Here is a 17511-nt window from a genome sequence, read left to right on the forward strand (position 1 = left end):
AACCTTTCACCCAACCGCGTAACTATGGAAACGTTGTGCAGTTTGGAGCGCGCTGCTAGCTCACCCATGTAATTACTCATCGAAACTCAGATAGGTTTAATAAACGCATTTTCTTACGACGTTTGAAAGCAAATGGTATGTTAAGTCTTGCGGTTTTGTACATCGTATTTTAAAGGTGTAGTATTTGCGTTTCACGCTGATGAGTGTATATAGCAATTAGCAGTTAGCTATCTAGTGAGTTTACTCGCATGATAACATGTACACCACTACTGGTCGTAACGTTTGACTGGTTCGTGGGTCAAGAAATGTGTGACAAGTTGGTTTACTCACAAACTGTAACCAATGTTATTTTGCTGGCTTTTGGCTAAAAGTGTCATTCGTTTGTGGAACCGTTAAAAAAACATCAGCTCAACATGCTCAACTGAGCATGTTGGGTGATGTTTTCGGTAGAAGAGTATTATCTGGAGTTGTTTGGGGCTTGAGCGAAAGCACCAATTCCCCTAAAACATTTGAGTAGTGAAACTGAATTGCAGGAATACATTATAAGTACATTTCCGAAATCGTGTCAGCTGTAGATCATAGTGAAATACACAAGAGGGAGCACTATTGGCATTGAAAGTTCTCCTATCAAATAATTAGGACACTGAAAAAGATACACATGCATATTGTATCTATCTATCTATCTATATCTCTCTCCTTGGCATTTTCTGCAATGTTGCAGAAAAAGCAGACACATCTGTTACTGACTGAGGATGTATTATTATGAATTGTTATGTCTAGGCCTACTTAACTGCTGTCTTTAGCGACTGTATCTTTTTAGCAAATACATTAAGTCATTTACAGACACTTATATCCAAAGCAAATGTCAAATGAGACTGGGGCCTTTTGCTAAATAAGTAAACTAAAAACTAAAAACCGCTGCAAAGACAGCCCCGTATGAATCAGAAAGGCAAGCTTTTTTTATAATTCATGAGTGGTGTTAGTGCATAAATGTTGCAACGGCAAAGTCACATTCTTCAACAAAGTGCATTCTAAATTTAACAGTAGAGCTGAAGACAAACCAGTCTGGTCAGTGTGTGAGATCACATGACCCGCTTGTTCTTCCCAGGAGGACCGCTATGCCTTCCTGGCTGAGTGGTATGACCCGAGCGCCACCCTCCTGCGTCGCTACCAGCTCCTCTACTACCCCAAGGACGGCTCTGTTGAGATGGTAGGCACCAAGAGGCTCTGGACAGTTTTACCATTTAGCCTTTCATCAAATGATTTTTTTTTATCTTAAGTGGCTTGCAGTTCATTTCATGTACAGGATCATTCAGGAGCAGGTAGAGTGGGTGAGGGGGGCCATCATGCTCATCTTGCCTACAGGTCAGGCTGTAGTGTGGACATTGAGGACCGACCCAGAACCTTACATCTGGGAGACCAAACAAGAGATTCCTTTCTAGGTTGCAATCAAATCTCTATACTGTCTAATGACCCATACCGGCTCCTTAATGACCAGTCTGTGTACTGTCTAACCACCTTCCTGCAACTTAATGACATGTATCTGAATGCACTGGAAGTGGTTTTAGATTGAAGCTTAATGACTGAAGGCCGATATATGCTCTGTTTTAGTCTGTCTGTTAACGCGTAAGCACGTAAGATACATAACCCCCCCTTGCGCGGTAAAATATCCCCCCTTACGTGCTTAAGTGCGTCGCCCAGAATTCCTGACTATGCGACTAAAACACTACGGCCCTACGCAGCTCGCAAAGACTGTGATTGGCCAGCTAACCACATCCTTTCAGGAGTCTCACATTTCCGGTTTTACAGCATAATACCGCCATTTTTAAAAGGCCGTGACAGAAGCCAATGAAGAATTTTGAAGAAGGAGAAGAAGAAAACACAAGAACGAATTATGATAATTATAAATATAAACAAGCCAGCGATTTCCACTTCCACGCCCACAGATTTGTTCGTTGCTCCCCCTACTGTTCTGGCGGAGAATCCCCTTGCAACACGCGCAATCCTTAAGGAACCTTAAAGGAACCGTAAATCAAAACTTGTCTAAAACAAGTCCCTTGTGCAAATTACGTGCTTACGTCTCTGCGTCTAAAACGACCCTAAATCGGCCTTTAGTAGTAATAGATCCCTCTAGTGGAATGACAACGTCTTACAACACATTGGTCTAAACTGTGTTCGTCAACAGCTTGTTCACCAACCAGGAAAAAATGGGTTATTATTGTTTTGTCTGCGTCAGTGTGTGTATTCAATATATTTGTATATGTGTGTGTGTAATTGTTTTGGTGTTTAGGTGGGTGTAATTCTCTGTGTTTGTCTGTAACTGTTTGTGGGTGGAACTTTGTGTTTGTGTGTGTGTAACTGTCTGTGTGTGTGTTTGTCTGTGTGTGTGTGTGTGTGTGTAGTTTGACGTGAAGAACCAGCGTGTTTTCCTGCGGAGGACGCGGTACGAAGGTCTCCAGCAGCAGGACCTGTTCGTGGGCAGCCTGGTCAACGTGTTCTCGCGGCAGCTCAAGCTTGTGGAGTACGGAGACCAGTACACGGCAAACAAACTGGGCAGCAAGAAGGAGAGGTATGCTGCCGTTGGCCTCCGCGCAAAGCCACTCTAATCCCCGTCCGCTACATTCCCTTTGGATTCAACTCCTAATCTCCTCTCCCTTCCGGCATGGCCTTAGTGATGGGCAGCCGTGTTATTATTGCTAAAAATGAAAACACATTTCCGTTTGGTGTAACATAACAACAATAAGTAAAAGAAACATGACATTCAGGCCCCCTATTGAGGACAGGCTTTGGGCTATGTAGCTAGGTCACTCGTTGGCCGTTGGTAAATCAATAATCGTAACTCAAGTAATGATTGTTTTGAAGGAAAATGTCATTGATTCGACATTCGCCATTGATCAATAGCGCAGCCAGGTGATTTATCATATTGTTGTTCTGTTTCTGTGTGTTGTGTCGGTGAGTCAGTCACTAACTCCCTCCTCTTCTCCCCTATCCCGGTAGGACCCTGGCCATGGTGAAGCCGGACGCCCTGTCCAGACTGGGAGACATCCTGGAAACGATTCACGCAGCCAACTTGATCGTGATCAAGGCTAAAATGACCACGCTAACATTGTACGGTCAAACTGAAAGTGAAGCGCCACATCTGTTACCTTGTATTATCTTGTACAAGTGTTACTCATTTAGTAAGATTCGCTTCAGTTTCCAATGAAAGACACTTAAGTCAAAGCAGGTTTTTGACTCCAGTATTTGTACAGCTTGTATCTAATAGCTATTAGTATCATTCAGCAAGTACTGGAAAGAATCATTAGGCAATGCTTAATGTTATCTCTGCAACATTGATGATTTCAAGAAGGAATATATTTTAAACCTTCCATCGACCTTAAAACGGCGCCAATGCACTAGTGCTTTTAATGTTGTGCTGCTGAGCACATAGAAAAGGGCGGAGGAAAGGGATGAGTGTGGGTGTAAAAGCTGGGGTCAATGACGTCTCTCCAACCCTCTACCCTGTCGCTACAGGAGCCAGGCTTCAGACTTCTACATGGAGCACCAGTCCAAGCCCTTCTTCAGGTTTGTCTCTCCATGCTTCACCTGCTACCCAGACCTGTGGCTCGGAGATCTGGGTTAATTTCATAGATGACAATGTCTTCATTCTCTCATATATCATACACACCAGCATCATGTGACCCCTGAACAACACTGTGGGAGGAATGAATGGACGTGAGTCAGAACTCCTCCTAACCAGTGGGAGTGATTCACTAGGCCTGGGCTGGACACTGCTTAGGGTGTTTGATTCCCACCCTAAAGGTCCTGGGTTTGAACCCTGGTGACCACAGTACGCGTCCTTGTGCAAGATGACACCTCACCCCTTCCTGCTCCTAAATGAAAAGTCTCTAATGCCGCTTTTCCACCGCACATATAGCTCGACTCGACTCGACTCGACACGACTCGACACGACTCGACACGGCAGCAGCACGGGTCGTTTTCCACCGCAAATAGTACCTCCTGGACGTGGGCGGGGTCGGCTGCGCGAAAGGGCCGTGACGTATTTTTGTACGCGACGCAAACAACACCTACGCAACCCACACATGGAGAGAACACTCATAACAACAATGGAGGACATCGATAACATTACTATTATTAGCTGGCATGTTGAAGAAGTTGAAGAAGTGGAATATGTTGGCCGCGGCGCTGCTATGGCTGTTACCAGCATGGTTGCCATGTCGCTCTTGTGACTTCGTCACACTCTCTGGCCAATCAGTGGCCGGCCGTCTGCCGACGTCACCGTTTAGCATCGGCTCAGCCGCTTGGAACCTAGAGCGAGGCGGTACTAGAAAAAGCAGCCACTTCAGGTACCAGATACCATGTTTTCGCGGTGGAAACGCAAAAAATGCGAGCTGAGTCGAGTCGAGTCGTGTCGAGCTGGTACCATGCAGTGGAAAAGCGGCATTAGATATTCAAAGTCAAAGTCAGCTTTATTGTCATTTCCAAAATGTATCTCCGACAGAGGAATCGAAATTGCTTTAATCTCTGACCCATGGTGCAATAAGGAGAAAAGGAGAAAATTAGGTCAGCTCTTATGTCACTTACTAAGAAGGTAGAAGTGATTAACTACTGTGTGTGTCTGTGTGTGCGTGTGTGTCTGTGTCTGTGTCTGTGTGTGCTTTGCGTTTGCGTGTGCGTGTACAGTAACCTGGTGCAGTTCATGTCGTCGGGGCCGGTGGTTGCCATGGAGCTGATGGGGGATGAGGCCATCGGGGCGTGGCGCAGACTGTTGGGCCCCACCGACTCTGCGACGGCGCGGCAGGAGGCGCAGGGCAGCGTGCGGGCGCGCTTCGGGACGGACGGCACCCAGAACGCCGGACACGGGTCCGACTCCGTCGCCTCGGCCGCAAGGGTAACGTCCCTACTAAACACTACCTCCAGTAAACCAAATCTCCGGACAGACAGCCTCGAACAAGATGCTCCAAGTGAGCGTCGTTGGTGAGAAAAGAGGGCGGGACTTTTGGTTACGTTGTTTAGCAGAGAGAGAGGGGCGGGACTTTTAGGTACATTGTTTAGCATAGTGTTTTTCAACCACTGTGCCGCGGCACACTGCTGTGCCGTGAGAGATGGACAGGTGTGCCATGAAAAATGATGCAAATTCAATTCATTGGTTAAAAAATATATATATTGGTCTACTCCGTGTAAGCCAGTCTGAGCCTGGTCGCACTGTTGGTGGTATGCAACGTAAATACTCCCATATGCCTGTTGGTGGCGGTAGGCAGCGCAATTAATTGACAGATATGCAAACAATAAATTACAGATTAAGTGATTGATGTACACGCGAGTAACGCACCGCAAACATGGATGAATATTTGAAAAGAAAAGAACCCACTCCTGATCAAAGTCCCCCCATAACCAATCCAGTCGATGAGCCCACAACAAGTGGTGTTCAAAAGAAAGCAAAAACGGAGGGCTGTACAGTGACAGGTATCTGTCATTTGGTTTTTCCTTTACTGGGGATCCGGTTGCACCGTGTCCGTTATGCGTAGTATGTGGGGAGAAGCTATCAAACAGTGCCATGGTCCCTAGCAAGCTTAAGCGACACCTGCAAACCAAACACCCATCCCTACAAAATAAGCCTTCGGACTATTTTGTTTGTTTGCGTGACAGCACTGGGAAACAGGCAACTTTGATGAGGAAAGCCACAAAGGTGTCAGAGAAAGCCCTCCATGCTAGTTATTTAGTAGCTGAACTTGTGGCTAAATCAAAAAAGCCACACACTTTGGGGGAAACATTAATATTACCAGCCTGCAAAGCCATGGTCAATGCCATTGTCAATGCCATTCTAGGCCCAGATGCAGAGAAAGAAGTGGCTAAAGTCCCCCTCTCAGATAACACCATAGCGAGACGAATTGATGATATGTCTGCGGACATAGAGCGTGTGGTTTTGGAGAAAATAAGTTGAAGTGAGAAATATGCTTTGCAACTGGATGAATCCACAGATATCAGTGGCCATGCGCAACTAATGGCCGACTTGCACTTTGTGGATGGAGAGACTATCCGTGAGAATTTCCCTTTTTGCAAAGCAATGCCCGCTAAAACCACAGGAGAGGAAATCTTTCGGGTCACATCAGAGTACCTTGAACAAGGAGGACTTCAGTGGTTGAGTTGTGTAAATGTGTGCACTGACGGAGCTGCAGCCATGGGCGGGCGCATCAAAGGCTTCGTGAGCAGAGTTCGAGAGAAGAACCCTGATGTTGTAGTCACGCATTGCTTTTTACGTCGCGAGGCACTTGTTGTCAATACTTTGCCAACGGAGCTGGCCAGTGTGTTGGATAACGTTGTGAGCATGGTGAAAAGCCGACTGTTTGCAATTTTGTGTGAGGAGATGGGAGCGGAGCATAAGGCCTTAGTGCTCCATACGGAGGTCCGGTGGTCGTCCCGGGGAAAAGCTCTGGCCCGCGTATATGAATTGAGGGAGGAATTCAAAATATTTTTCACTGAAGAGAAGAGGTTCGATGACGCAAAGACGCAAAAGCTGCTTGCAAGTGATGAATGGTGTGCGCGGCTTGCATACATGGCAGATACGTTTGCATATCTGAATGAACTCAATGCGCTAATGCAAGGTTGAGATGAAAACCTTCTTTCAAGCACGGACAAAATAAACAGATTCCGTTCAAGGAACTCCCTCTGGCGACAGCATTTGGAAAGGGGTGACACTCTCGAAATGTTCCCCAGAGCCCAAAAATGGCAAGAACAGGTCAACACTTCAGCCTTGTGCGAATTGATCAAAAAACACCTGAAAACACTTGAAGAGAAAATATCCTTTTATTTTCCCTCAGCCAACACCAACTCATTTGACTGGGTCAGGGACCCATATAGGTCTTTGGTAGATAAAGTCACGAATTTGACTTTGCAGGAGCAAGAACAAATAATTGAACTGAAAGAAGATTGCACGTTAAAACTGCTCCATGCAGACCTACAGCTGGATAGTTTTTGGTTGACTGCTGCCAAAGAATACCCAATTGTGGCAAACAAGGCTATCTCAACATTGCTCCCTTTCTCCACAACATACCTCTGCGAGCTTGGGTTTTCAAGTCTAAATGCAATAAAGACTAAAAACAGATCAATTGATGAGGAACTACGGGTGTGCCTCTCATAAATTTCTGCCAGGATACCACGTTTGTGTGCATCTAATCAGGCCCAGATTTCACACTGAGTGAGTTTTAAGTCTTTGAACAATAAATGTAAATGCTACTGTATTTTATTTTATTTTTTTTAATAAATTTCGCGTTTGATAACATGTTGGTGTGCCGTGGGATCTTTTCCTTATCTGAAGTGTGCCGTGGCACCAAAAAGGTTGAAAAACACTGGTTTAGCAGAAAGAGAGAGCGGCGGGACTTTTAGTTAGACGGTTGAGAGGAGAGAGAGAGGGGCGGGACTGTTAGTTAGGTTGTTTACGAGGGAGGGAGAGATGGGAGGGACTTTTAGTTACACTGTTTAGCAGAGAGAGAGATGGGGCGGGACTTTTAGTTACAAAGGTTGAGAGGAGAGAGAGGGGGCGGGACCTATAGTTAGCATGGGTTTAAAACCCATGTAACTATAAGTTATATAACTACATAACTCCTCACCAACTTTAAAAGGAAAAATGCAGAGGAGAGGGCAGGACTTTCAGTTCACTTTAAAAGACAAGGTGGATTTCTGAGAGAGATTTCCATCACAAGTTTGGGATATCGCTTTGTAAAATAGTTTAGTATAAATTCCATATGTGTTCTCCTTGTCGGTGACTGTGTACACAGCTAATAAGAGAGACTGGAAAATGCATTGCGGTAGACCGGGATGACTCGGACCCTATTTTGTCCGTGGATCACTTTTGGGTGACAATGGGTATGTTTTGGTTTATGTTTGATTCTCTCAGGAAGTGGAATTCTTCTTCCCCTCCACGGCTGGTCACGGCCCCTCCAACACGGCCCAATACACGGAGTGCACGTGTTGCATCATTAAGCCACATGCACTCTCTCAAGGTACACCCCCTACCTGCTACATCACCTGAGAACCCCCACTGCAGATCGTTTGCTAGTTAAAATGTTCTTGGTTCAAACCCCAATTTCCACAGCCTCACCTGTACGTATCCTTGAGCAAGTGGCCTGACCCCACCCTGCTTCTTAATGACCTTAATTAGCCTTTAATGCTAGAAAAAACCCTAAACAAAACAAGAACACTTGAAGCTTGCCTGGTTATTTTAGAATGATCCCAACTAGCCCTTAACCATTTTCTGGGGTATAGGCTTTTCTTATTTTATTTTATTTTTTTTGCTTCTTGACAGAATTAGGTTTAAAGTCACATTAACTTTGGGGTCATCAGACTACATCCCTGCTGTGGTCTAGGGGACCGGCCCTAACATGATCGTGTGTTTTGGTTGGCCCTCAGGCACTGCTCTTCCCCGTAGGTCTGGGAAGCATCTGATCTCTGCTCTGTTTACACTTTCTTCCCTGCGGTGGTCTCTCTCTCTCTCTCTCTCTCTCCCCATTATTTATATATATATTTTCTGCACGTCCTTCCCTGTTCTTCTTCTCTGGTATCAGAACAACGGCTTCCAAGGTAAACTCCAGCTCGGAGGGGAAGCTACAATAACATTTAGTTTTGAAGAGAGTCGGGCCTGTGGTGCACTGAGGGGTAACACAGGAGCTCTGCATATCTGTTAGCTAGCACCTCACACTAGCTGTATGGTGGCACACTAGAACCCCAGACAACTGTTAGCTAGCGCCTCACACTAGCTGTATGGTGGCACACTAGAACCACAGACCGCTACTAGCTAGCACCTCATGCTGTATGGCCATGCACATAACCCCAGATAACCACTAAGGTCGTGCCTGATACTAAATGTATCTTCAACACAGTACTCCAGAACCCTGAGTAGATTGTTTTATATTACCTTGGGTCATGCATCCCATCGGATGTAGTAGGGGCATGTACTGGGCAAGGTAAGTTCGATTTACCCTGGATACGGTCGTTAGATTTACCCTTGGTAAGGTGCGTTAGATTTACCCTGCGTAGGCTGCGTTAGATTTACCCTGCGTAGAGTGCGTTAGATTTACCCTGCGTAGGGTGCGTTAGATTTACCCTCGGTAGGGTGCGTTAGATTAACCCCGGGTAGGGTGCGTTAGATTTACCCTCGGTAGGGTACGTTAGATTAACCCCGGGTAGGGTGCATTAGATTTACCCCGGGTAGGGTGCGTTAGATTTACCCCGGGTAGGGTGTGTTAGATTTCCCCCGGGTAGGGTGCGTTAGATTTACCCCGGGTAGGGTGTGTTAGATTAACCCCGGGTAGGGTGCGTTCGATTTACCCTAGGTAGGGTGCGTTCGATTTACCCAGGGTAGAGAAGGTCTAATGTTTACCCCGGTTGGGGACGCATTTAATTTCCCTTATGTATTGCACGTTTGATGTCCCCACTGGGAAAGGTGCGTTTAATCTGTGCCGTGTGTATTGGTGGAGGGTGTCTGAGTAAAACGAGTTGCGGTCATGACTGGAATATAGAGGAGAGTCTGAGTCTGTTGCCTGGCACCCGGATCTCCTAGCAACAGCCCCGGGTGATGAGTTTTCTTCTGCTATCATTTGTAGTTGGGCCCTGTGGCGCGCGGCGGCGGCGAGATGGGTCCAGGGGAGTGCGTCTGTCTGCCGGTCGGCCAGTAACCGCGGCCGCTCTATACATACAGAGTTTCATATCTGAGCCGTGGAGGATTCTATGGGAGGACGGCCAGCCTCCATTTTGTGTTATCAGAATGGGATTACATTAGCGGAGGGGGGGCTGCTCCATGTTCTCTTCAACGCTTTAACCTTGACTCTTCTCCCAGCCAGATTCATCTCTCTCTCTCTCTCTCTCTCTCTCTCTCTCTCTCTCTCTCTCTCTCTCTCTCTCTCTCTCTCTCTCTCTCTCTCTCTCTCTCTCTCTCTGTCTCTCTTTCTTCTCTCTCCGCTCTGCTCTCATGCTTTCTCTCCTGCTCTCTCTCCCTCTCCCCCCAACTTCTCTCCTCTCACAATTCCCCCCCCCCCTTTAGACCTCTGTAAGCCCATGTGTGGTGTGGGGTGAGAATCCCTCTGCAGACATTAGCCTGTAGCAGAAAGCCCTTTTCATCCAAGTTTTACTTTTAGAATTGTATATTTTAACATGCCAGAGTGGAAAAATGTATCAGCCATGCAATTGTTTAATCAACCCTGAATTTTTTTTATTTTTCAAATCTACCAGCCATTGGGTGGTGGCTGGTGTTCCTTTTGGCAGAAGGTCTGATCCTAACTAATTGGCCATTATAATAGCACATTAACATGGGGTTCCTCATGTGGTTGGCTGTGGTGATGGAATGTGTCTTTGAATCCTGGTTTGTTGTTCTGCTACCACAGGTCTGGCAGGGAAGGTCCTGAACTCCATAAGTAAGGCCGGGTTTGAGATCTCGGCCCTTCAGATGGTAAGACCTCCAGTGGAAAGAAGCCTGTTTATCTACCCAGACACGTCTTCCCATTGCCCTCCTCGCCCTCCCTGGATGAGCGCTCCCTGTTCTTGGCTCCTTCTCCAGGTTTCTTCCCTCTGGGTTTAAGGGGGAGCTTTTCCTAGTAATTAGAATCATCGGTTCTTAAGATCTGGAGCAGGACCCAAAATGGGTCACAATCTAGTTGGGGTTGTGCTGGGCACACAACGTACATTTGTCAGGCCACTCAGAAAAGGATTTTGATCAACAGCATCACCAATTTGGCTGGGTGTGCACTAAGGTCCAGCACGGACACATTGTCCCCAAACACAGCAGGTTAACCCTGCTTTCCTTGGTTCAGGGTTGGGGAGTGGTGTCATATCATGGGGAGCCTGGGGAGCCCTTCTGGACTGTCACAGTGATTAAGGACTAGGCAAACAAAATGGACATAACCAGACCTCACTCACGGCGAACAGTCACATGTAAAATGAGTGCTAACCGCTGGCCAGGGGCTGTCAGCTCAGGGGCTATGAGAGATCTGCTCTCTCCGGTCAGTCTCACGGATCGAAGTGCCCATCGGCGAGGCACTGGGTGACCTTTTCACTAATCTGTCATCTGTTGGGAGGGGAGGGGCGGGGCCTGCTGGATCCGTTGTCTGATTCAAGTCACATGTCATGCTCAGTGACAGCCCCCGGGTGGAGAGAAATCGATTAACGTCACTCCACACACGCACGCATGCACGCACACACATTACTCACCCACACATGTTACAGAGTTACTACGCTTGTATACAAACACACTCTTTCTCTCGCTCAGTCCCTCACTCACTCTCTCTCACAGACACACACACACAGCATTACAATTACAATTAGGGCATTTAGCAGACGCTTTTATCCAAAGCACTCACAAACACACACAGCGTGCTTTCTATTAGTTATATAGTTACTAGCGGATATATATATAAACACTCTCTGGCTCACTCACACATCACACTTTATTAATGTTACACAGTATTGTTACTATGTTGACATACATATAAACACTTTCTCCCACAAACTCACTTACACACACATACACACACAGCCCACTGTTTATGTGTTAGCTAAGTAGGCTGATACACGCACAGACACATTCACACTCACTCAGTCTCTCCCTCACTCACTCACTCACTCACTCACTCACTCACTCACTCACTCAGACACACCCCAGCATCGTAACCATAGTGCATTCCATCTGGAGTAATGAAACTGCCAGTCATAAATCCACTCATGCGTTAGTGTACATATGTTAACTATGAGTAAGCAAATGTCGGTCCCTTCATATCAAAATAAATTACCCCCTCTTGCTCCACAGTTCACGATGGACCGGGCCAATGCAGAAGAGTTCTATGAAGTTTACAAAGGGGTTGTCACAGAGTACCCTGTGAGTCTCAATAACCTGTCCAAAAACACTCTTTGAGATTATGTAATGTAATGACTTTTTGAGGATTTATTTTGCAGCTGTTTGTCCATGTTCATGTATGTACATTATATTTAATAGGTTAGTTTAATATGTATATAATTATCTGGGTTATCCTGCACTCTACAACATATGGTGTTTGAGCTTTAGTTGAATATGGAGTTTATCTTTATATTAGCTGTATTTAAACATATTGTATATTCCTAACATAACACTGTGTATTTCAGAACATTGTGTCTGAGATGTAGTTTAACATGGAGTTTGCTCCTAATAGAAAATGGTGTCTAGTTAACATGTAGTTTGCTCCTATCAGAACATGGTGTCTGCGCTGTAGTTAACATGTAGTTTGCTCCTATCAGAACATGGTGTCCGAGCTGTGCTCTGGACCCTGCCTGGCCCTGGAGGTACGGGGATCCGACACACCAAAGAGCTTCCGGGACTTCTGTGGGCCGGCCGACCCGGTGAGTCCAGACTTCTACATCCCCCTCCCACCCCCAGCTAAACACTAGTAAAGACTATACACCATACACAATACTAGACACTATACACCATACTAGACCCTATACACCATATTATCTACATGTTTTGCAACCCGATGTATGTGTACCACTTGTAGTATACACGGGTACTGCGGTACGTGGGATTTTATATTCTCGAAATAGACCAATCTACTATACTTTCAGTAAATATAGTATTATGGCTTGTTATAATTTCAGAACGAGTGTCCCTTTGTGCATTCCATCAAAGGTTTTCCATTGTATTTTTTTTCCATTGAGGTTTTGTGTTCATTTGTGTTTGCTAAATAAACACACTGGGAGGCAGATATGCAACATTGCTGACTTTTTCTTTCCACTGTTTCCCAGCGGCCATGACCTTCTTGTGGTAATAATTGGGTATAATAGGGGGCTGGCACTCTTTGCTGAGTCATTGCATGTGTATTCATGAACTATTTTTTACTATTTGCGTATGGCTTGGTCCGAAAAGGTCTTGATGACTATTTAGTGGGACACCTAAGGTCAAAGGCTTGGAAGCAATGCTAAATACTAGACACTATACTATATACACTATATACCATACTATACATTATACCATACACTACAGTGTTTCCCCTAGAATTTTTTTTAGGCCCGGTGGTAAGAGCTGATAGTGTGATTTTTTTATACATTTTTCACGGGATGCTAGAGTATTTGTTGGTTATTTCCATGTAAAACACTTGCTTAGCCATCACAAGTTGATAATGATTCAATAAACACGTTATTAACAATAAACTAATTTTATTTACAATACAATTTTTGGTGGTGCTGTCACACTAAATTTGTACCGGCTGCCAAATTTGTACCGGGCGCGTCATCCATATGTAATCCATTCCAAACCTGCCTGCAACAGATGATCGCGTCATCCGTTGCCGGGCAGGTTTCAAAAAACATTCGCGCTCATGTTGCCAAAGACGAAATAACATAGTACAGTTAACGGATCGCTAGATAACACTTGTTTTTACTTTATATTTGTATTGTATTTCATTTTTTAATCAAATTTAGCTAGTAAACTGAGTGTTTAAAGCGGGTTTCAAAAAAAATTTGCGCTCATGTTGCCAAAGACGAAATAACATAATACAGAAAACGAATCGCTAGATAACACTTGTTTTTACTTTATATTTGTATTGTATTTCATTGTTTAATCAAATTTAGCAAATAAACTGAGTGTTTAAAGCAGGTCAATGACGAAATAGCACAATACAGATAACGGATCGCTAGATAGAAGGTTCGCGAATGTTCGTGAACCTTTCACGTCATTCGAAAGGTTCTAATCATCTGATCATCTGTTGCCGGGCAGGTTTGGAATGGATTACGTATTGATGACGCGCCCGGTACAAATTTGTCAGCCGGTACAAATTTAGTGTGACAGTGCCATGCTAATGATGATATAATTTAATGCTGTCAGATTGTCCGTTATGATGGGGCATAATCTGCGCACGCGCGACACCGCATTATTATTATTTTTTTTCATTTTTTCATTTTTTTTTTTTTTTTCCATTTTTTCATTTTTTTTCATTTTTTTTCATTTTTTTTTTTTGGCCTGTTGTTGGCCTGGCGGGGGCGCTCGTTGGCCTGGCGGCCCGCCAGGCCTGAACAATGGTAGGGGAAACACTGCACTATATACCATACACTAAACACCATACTATTCACTATACACCATACTATACATTATACACTCTTATATACACTATACACCATACTATACACTAACACTTTACACCATACTGTACACTAAACACCATGCTATACACTATAAACCATACTATACATTATACACTCTATACAGCATACTATACACTACACTATACACCATACTATACGATACACCATACTATACATGATGCCGTCTATACACTATACACCATACTATACACTATACACTAACACTACACCATATTATACACTAACTCTATAGTATAAACGACACTATACTTTACAACATTATACACTATACAGTGTACATCATACTATACTATACACCATACTTTACTGTACAATATACACTATACCAGTCATACTCAAGTAGCGGCCCGCGGGCCTTTTGTGGCCCGCGGGGTGTCTATTAATGGCCCTCGAGCTGTTTTGAAAAGTTTTTTTAATTATAAAAAAAAATAATAATAAAATTAAAAAAAAAAGATCGTGCTGGGCGCTCTTATTTTGAAACCGCGCGCCGCGATCTCAATACGAGGCTGGGGGTTGCAACGATAAACAGATAGCACTCCAACCCAGAGACCGCTCCAGCCCTCCCAAACTCGAGGCAGACAGTCCATCTCAGCAGCAGTCAAGGCCGATTTAGGGTCGTTTTAGACGCAGAGACGTAAGCACGTAATTTACACAAGGGACTTGTTTAAGACAAGTTTTGATTTACGGTTCCTTTAAGGTTCCTTAAGGATTGCGCGTGTTGCAAGGGGATTCTCCGCCAGAACAGTAGGGGGAGCAACGAACGAATCTGTGGGCGTGGAAGTGGAAATCGCTGGCTTGTTTATATTTATAATTATCATAATTCGTTCTTGTGTTTTCTTCTTCTCCTTCTTCAAAATTCTTCATTCGCTTCTGTCACGGCCTTTTAAAAATGGCGCTATTATGCTGTAAAACCGGAAATGTGAGACTCCTGAAAGGATGTGGTTAGCTGGCCAATCACAGTCTTTGCGAGCTGCGTAGGGCCGTAGTGTTTTAGTCGCATAGTCAGGAATTTTGGCCGACGCACTTAAGCACGTAAGGGGGGATATTTTACCGCGCAAGGGGGGGTTATGTATCTTACGTTCTTACGCGTTACGTCTAAAACAGAGCATATATCGGCCTCAGTCACACGTATACCGACCGGCCCCTTGAGTCACTGAAAATTTTTTTTGTGGCCCCTCATCATTTCTACTTGAGTACCCCTGCATTATACTATACTCTGTAAACTATTATATGACCCCACATTCCTGCTACTCTAGTCTCTTTATTGAACTACAACTATTAGTTTCTTGGTTTATAACAGTTATGAAGATGAATGATCGTACTTAACTGTCCCTGGTGCCATTAAAAGGTCAGTCTGTGTAGATTACACCACATCCATGACTTTAAGGACACCTGCACTGTAGTGCCTTCTGGCTTTCACCTCTAAATGAGTTAGATTTGATTTAAGGTTCAAATGTGAAATCTGGCAATGTGACTTTATGTAATTTCTAGTGGCATTGGAATAAAATAGTGTGTGTGTGTGTGTGTGTGTGTGTGTGTGTGTGTGTGTGTGTGTGTGTGTGTGTGTGTGTGTGCTGTAGGGCTGTGTTGGTGTGTCAGGCCCTTGTTCCCCATGGTTACCGTGGTTACTTTAACAATAGGACCTTCATATTTTCTGAGTTTTAATCTCAATGAAAAGCTCAATTTAGATTCTTTGCAAGTAGAGCATGACAGTGTTGCTACACTAAATACCCCTTCTTCAATAGCTAGAAAAGGCTGGTTCAGTGGTATTCATGTGATGTATGATGTTATACATGGTCTGATACAAGTTGTATGTGATTTGATATGTGGTATGATAAGTTATGGTGGACATAGGATAGGAGGTAAATGAATCAAGGTGTGAGATATGACCTGTGATGGGATTTCTGAATATACAGATTGTGTGGTGCATTGTGAAAGGATATATGATATGATGTGTGTGGGTGCGTGTGACAGGAAGTAGGGCCGACGGTTGGTTGGTCGCCCACCAGATAACCAGTTGGTTATCTGGTGGGCGACGGTTGGCCAGGTCACATGACTCCATAAGGGGCCCTCCACTGCATGCAGCCGGCCGTCATTACATCTGGTCAACGAGCAAATGCATATCGATCATATACATAACCGGCATTGTAATGTTGTTATCTTTCATCTTCTTCAACTGTTATTATTCGCAGTGTGCCAAAGGCTAGGGTGTAATAACAATAACAGCTTCATTGAGACAACATTCTTATTTAAATAGTTGAAGTAATTATCTATATCTAATAATATACACAGGTTAATGTTCTTAGAAACTATTTGAAGAATTTTGTAAAACAAAGTATTTGAAGGTGCTATACAGATCAAGGTATTTATTTGTTCCATTGAATGCCGCAGTTGGGTTGGTAAATCTTCCTGTTGAAACTATTAACTTGGTTGGTTGGTCGGCCATTAAGTCGTCTGTGGACACCGTGCCGGCGAGTTTGGCTGTTTGGCTTCTGCTCCAAGGTTACCTACCCACCATGGGCTTGGCTGGGCTTGGACGTTACCACGGTAACCGGTGAAGTCACGCGACTAATGCATACTATGATCTCCAGGGAGGCTGGCAGCACCGGTGCTCACCACCAGCACCCCCTAGAGGTCCCTTGGGAACTGCAGCCAGCTGAGAGAATCAGAGCACCTGCCGCCAGTAGAGGTTGGAGATAAGAAGTTCAGGAGCACTCTGACATCGTCTTCTTGGCGCGGCAGATGGGAGATAAGAGAGCTAGGAGGATACTTTAATGACCCGCTACCGACAACAGCAAACACGCACCGCGCTATCATTCTTTTGAAAAGAATCCTCTGTTCTTCTTCCAAAGTCTAATTTGTCACGACGCATAATAAGACCTCTGGCATGAAAGAGACCGCTGCCCTTCCCCATCGGTCCTGATGTTCCCCATATTTCGTTATTTAATCTAAAATAAGGGGGAGTATAGTTTGAGATAAGAATATTAGCTGTTTGGATCAGATCTCTTTTGAACCGTTTTAGAATCAAAAACAGACACTGTGTGAAAAACAACTTTGTAGCTTTGACTTTGGTCTCCATCGAGCTGTTCTGCTCACTCTGACCTAGCCTTTTAAACTGCTATCTCTCGGAGCTACAGTCTTTTGAATCTCTCTCTCTCTCTCTCTCTCTCTCTCTCTCTCTCTCTCTCTCTCTCTCTCTCTCTCTCTCTCAGAACTACAGTCTCTTAAACTTCTCTCTTTTAGAGCTAGTCTTTTAAACTGCTCTCTCTCTCTCTCTCTCTCTCTCTCTCTCTCTCTCTCTCTCTCTCTCTCTCTCTCTCTCTCTCTCAGAACTACAGTCTTTTAAACCGCTCTCTCTCAGAACTTATCTTTTAAACTGCTTTCTACCAA

The 17511-nt window shown here is 44.6% G+C and overlaps 1 protein-coding gene across 1 annotated transcript in view; it reads left to right on the forward strand.

Annotated features, from left to right (window-relative positions):
• Window positions 1-17511, forward strand: part of nme7 (NME/NM23 family member 7) — a 21658-nt gene continuing 4147 nt past the window's right edge. Inside the window, exons 1-10 of the mRNA XM_030372185.1 lie at window positions 1-135; window positions 1109-1210; window positions 2403-2569; window positions 2998-3108; window positions 3514-3564; window positions 4684-4891; window positions 7898-8003; window positions 10380-10444; window positions 11798-11866; window positions 12262-12363. Coding sequence (XP_030228045.1) covers window positions 133-135; window positions 1109-1210; window positions 2403-2569; window positions 2998-3108; window positions 3514-3564; window positions 4684-4891; window positions 7898-8003; window positions 10380-10444; window positions 11798-11866; window positions 12262-12363 — 984 coding nt within the window. The 5' untranslated portion in view covers window positions 1-132. The remainder of the gene's footprint in view (window positions 136-1108; window positions 1211-2402; window positions 2570-2997; window positions 3109-3513; window positions 3565-4683; window positions 4892-7897; window positions 8004-10379; window positions 10445-11797; window positions 11867-12261; window positions 12364-17511) is intronic.

The sequence above is a fragment of the Gadus morhua genome, chromosome 12 (assembly GCF_902167405.1).
Source record: "Gadus morhua chromosome 12, gadMor3.0, whole genome shotgun sequence".
In the NCBI taxonomy this organism is placed as follows: domain Eukaryota; kingdom Metazoa; phylum Chordata; class Actinopteri; order Gadiformes; family Gadidae; genus Gadus; species Gadus morhua.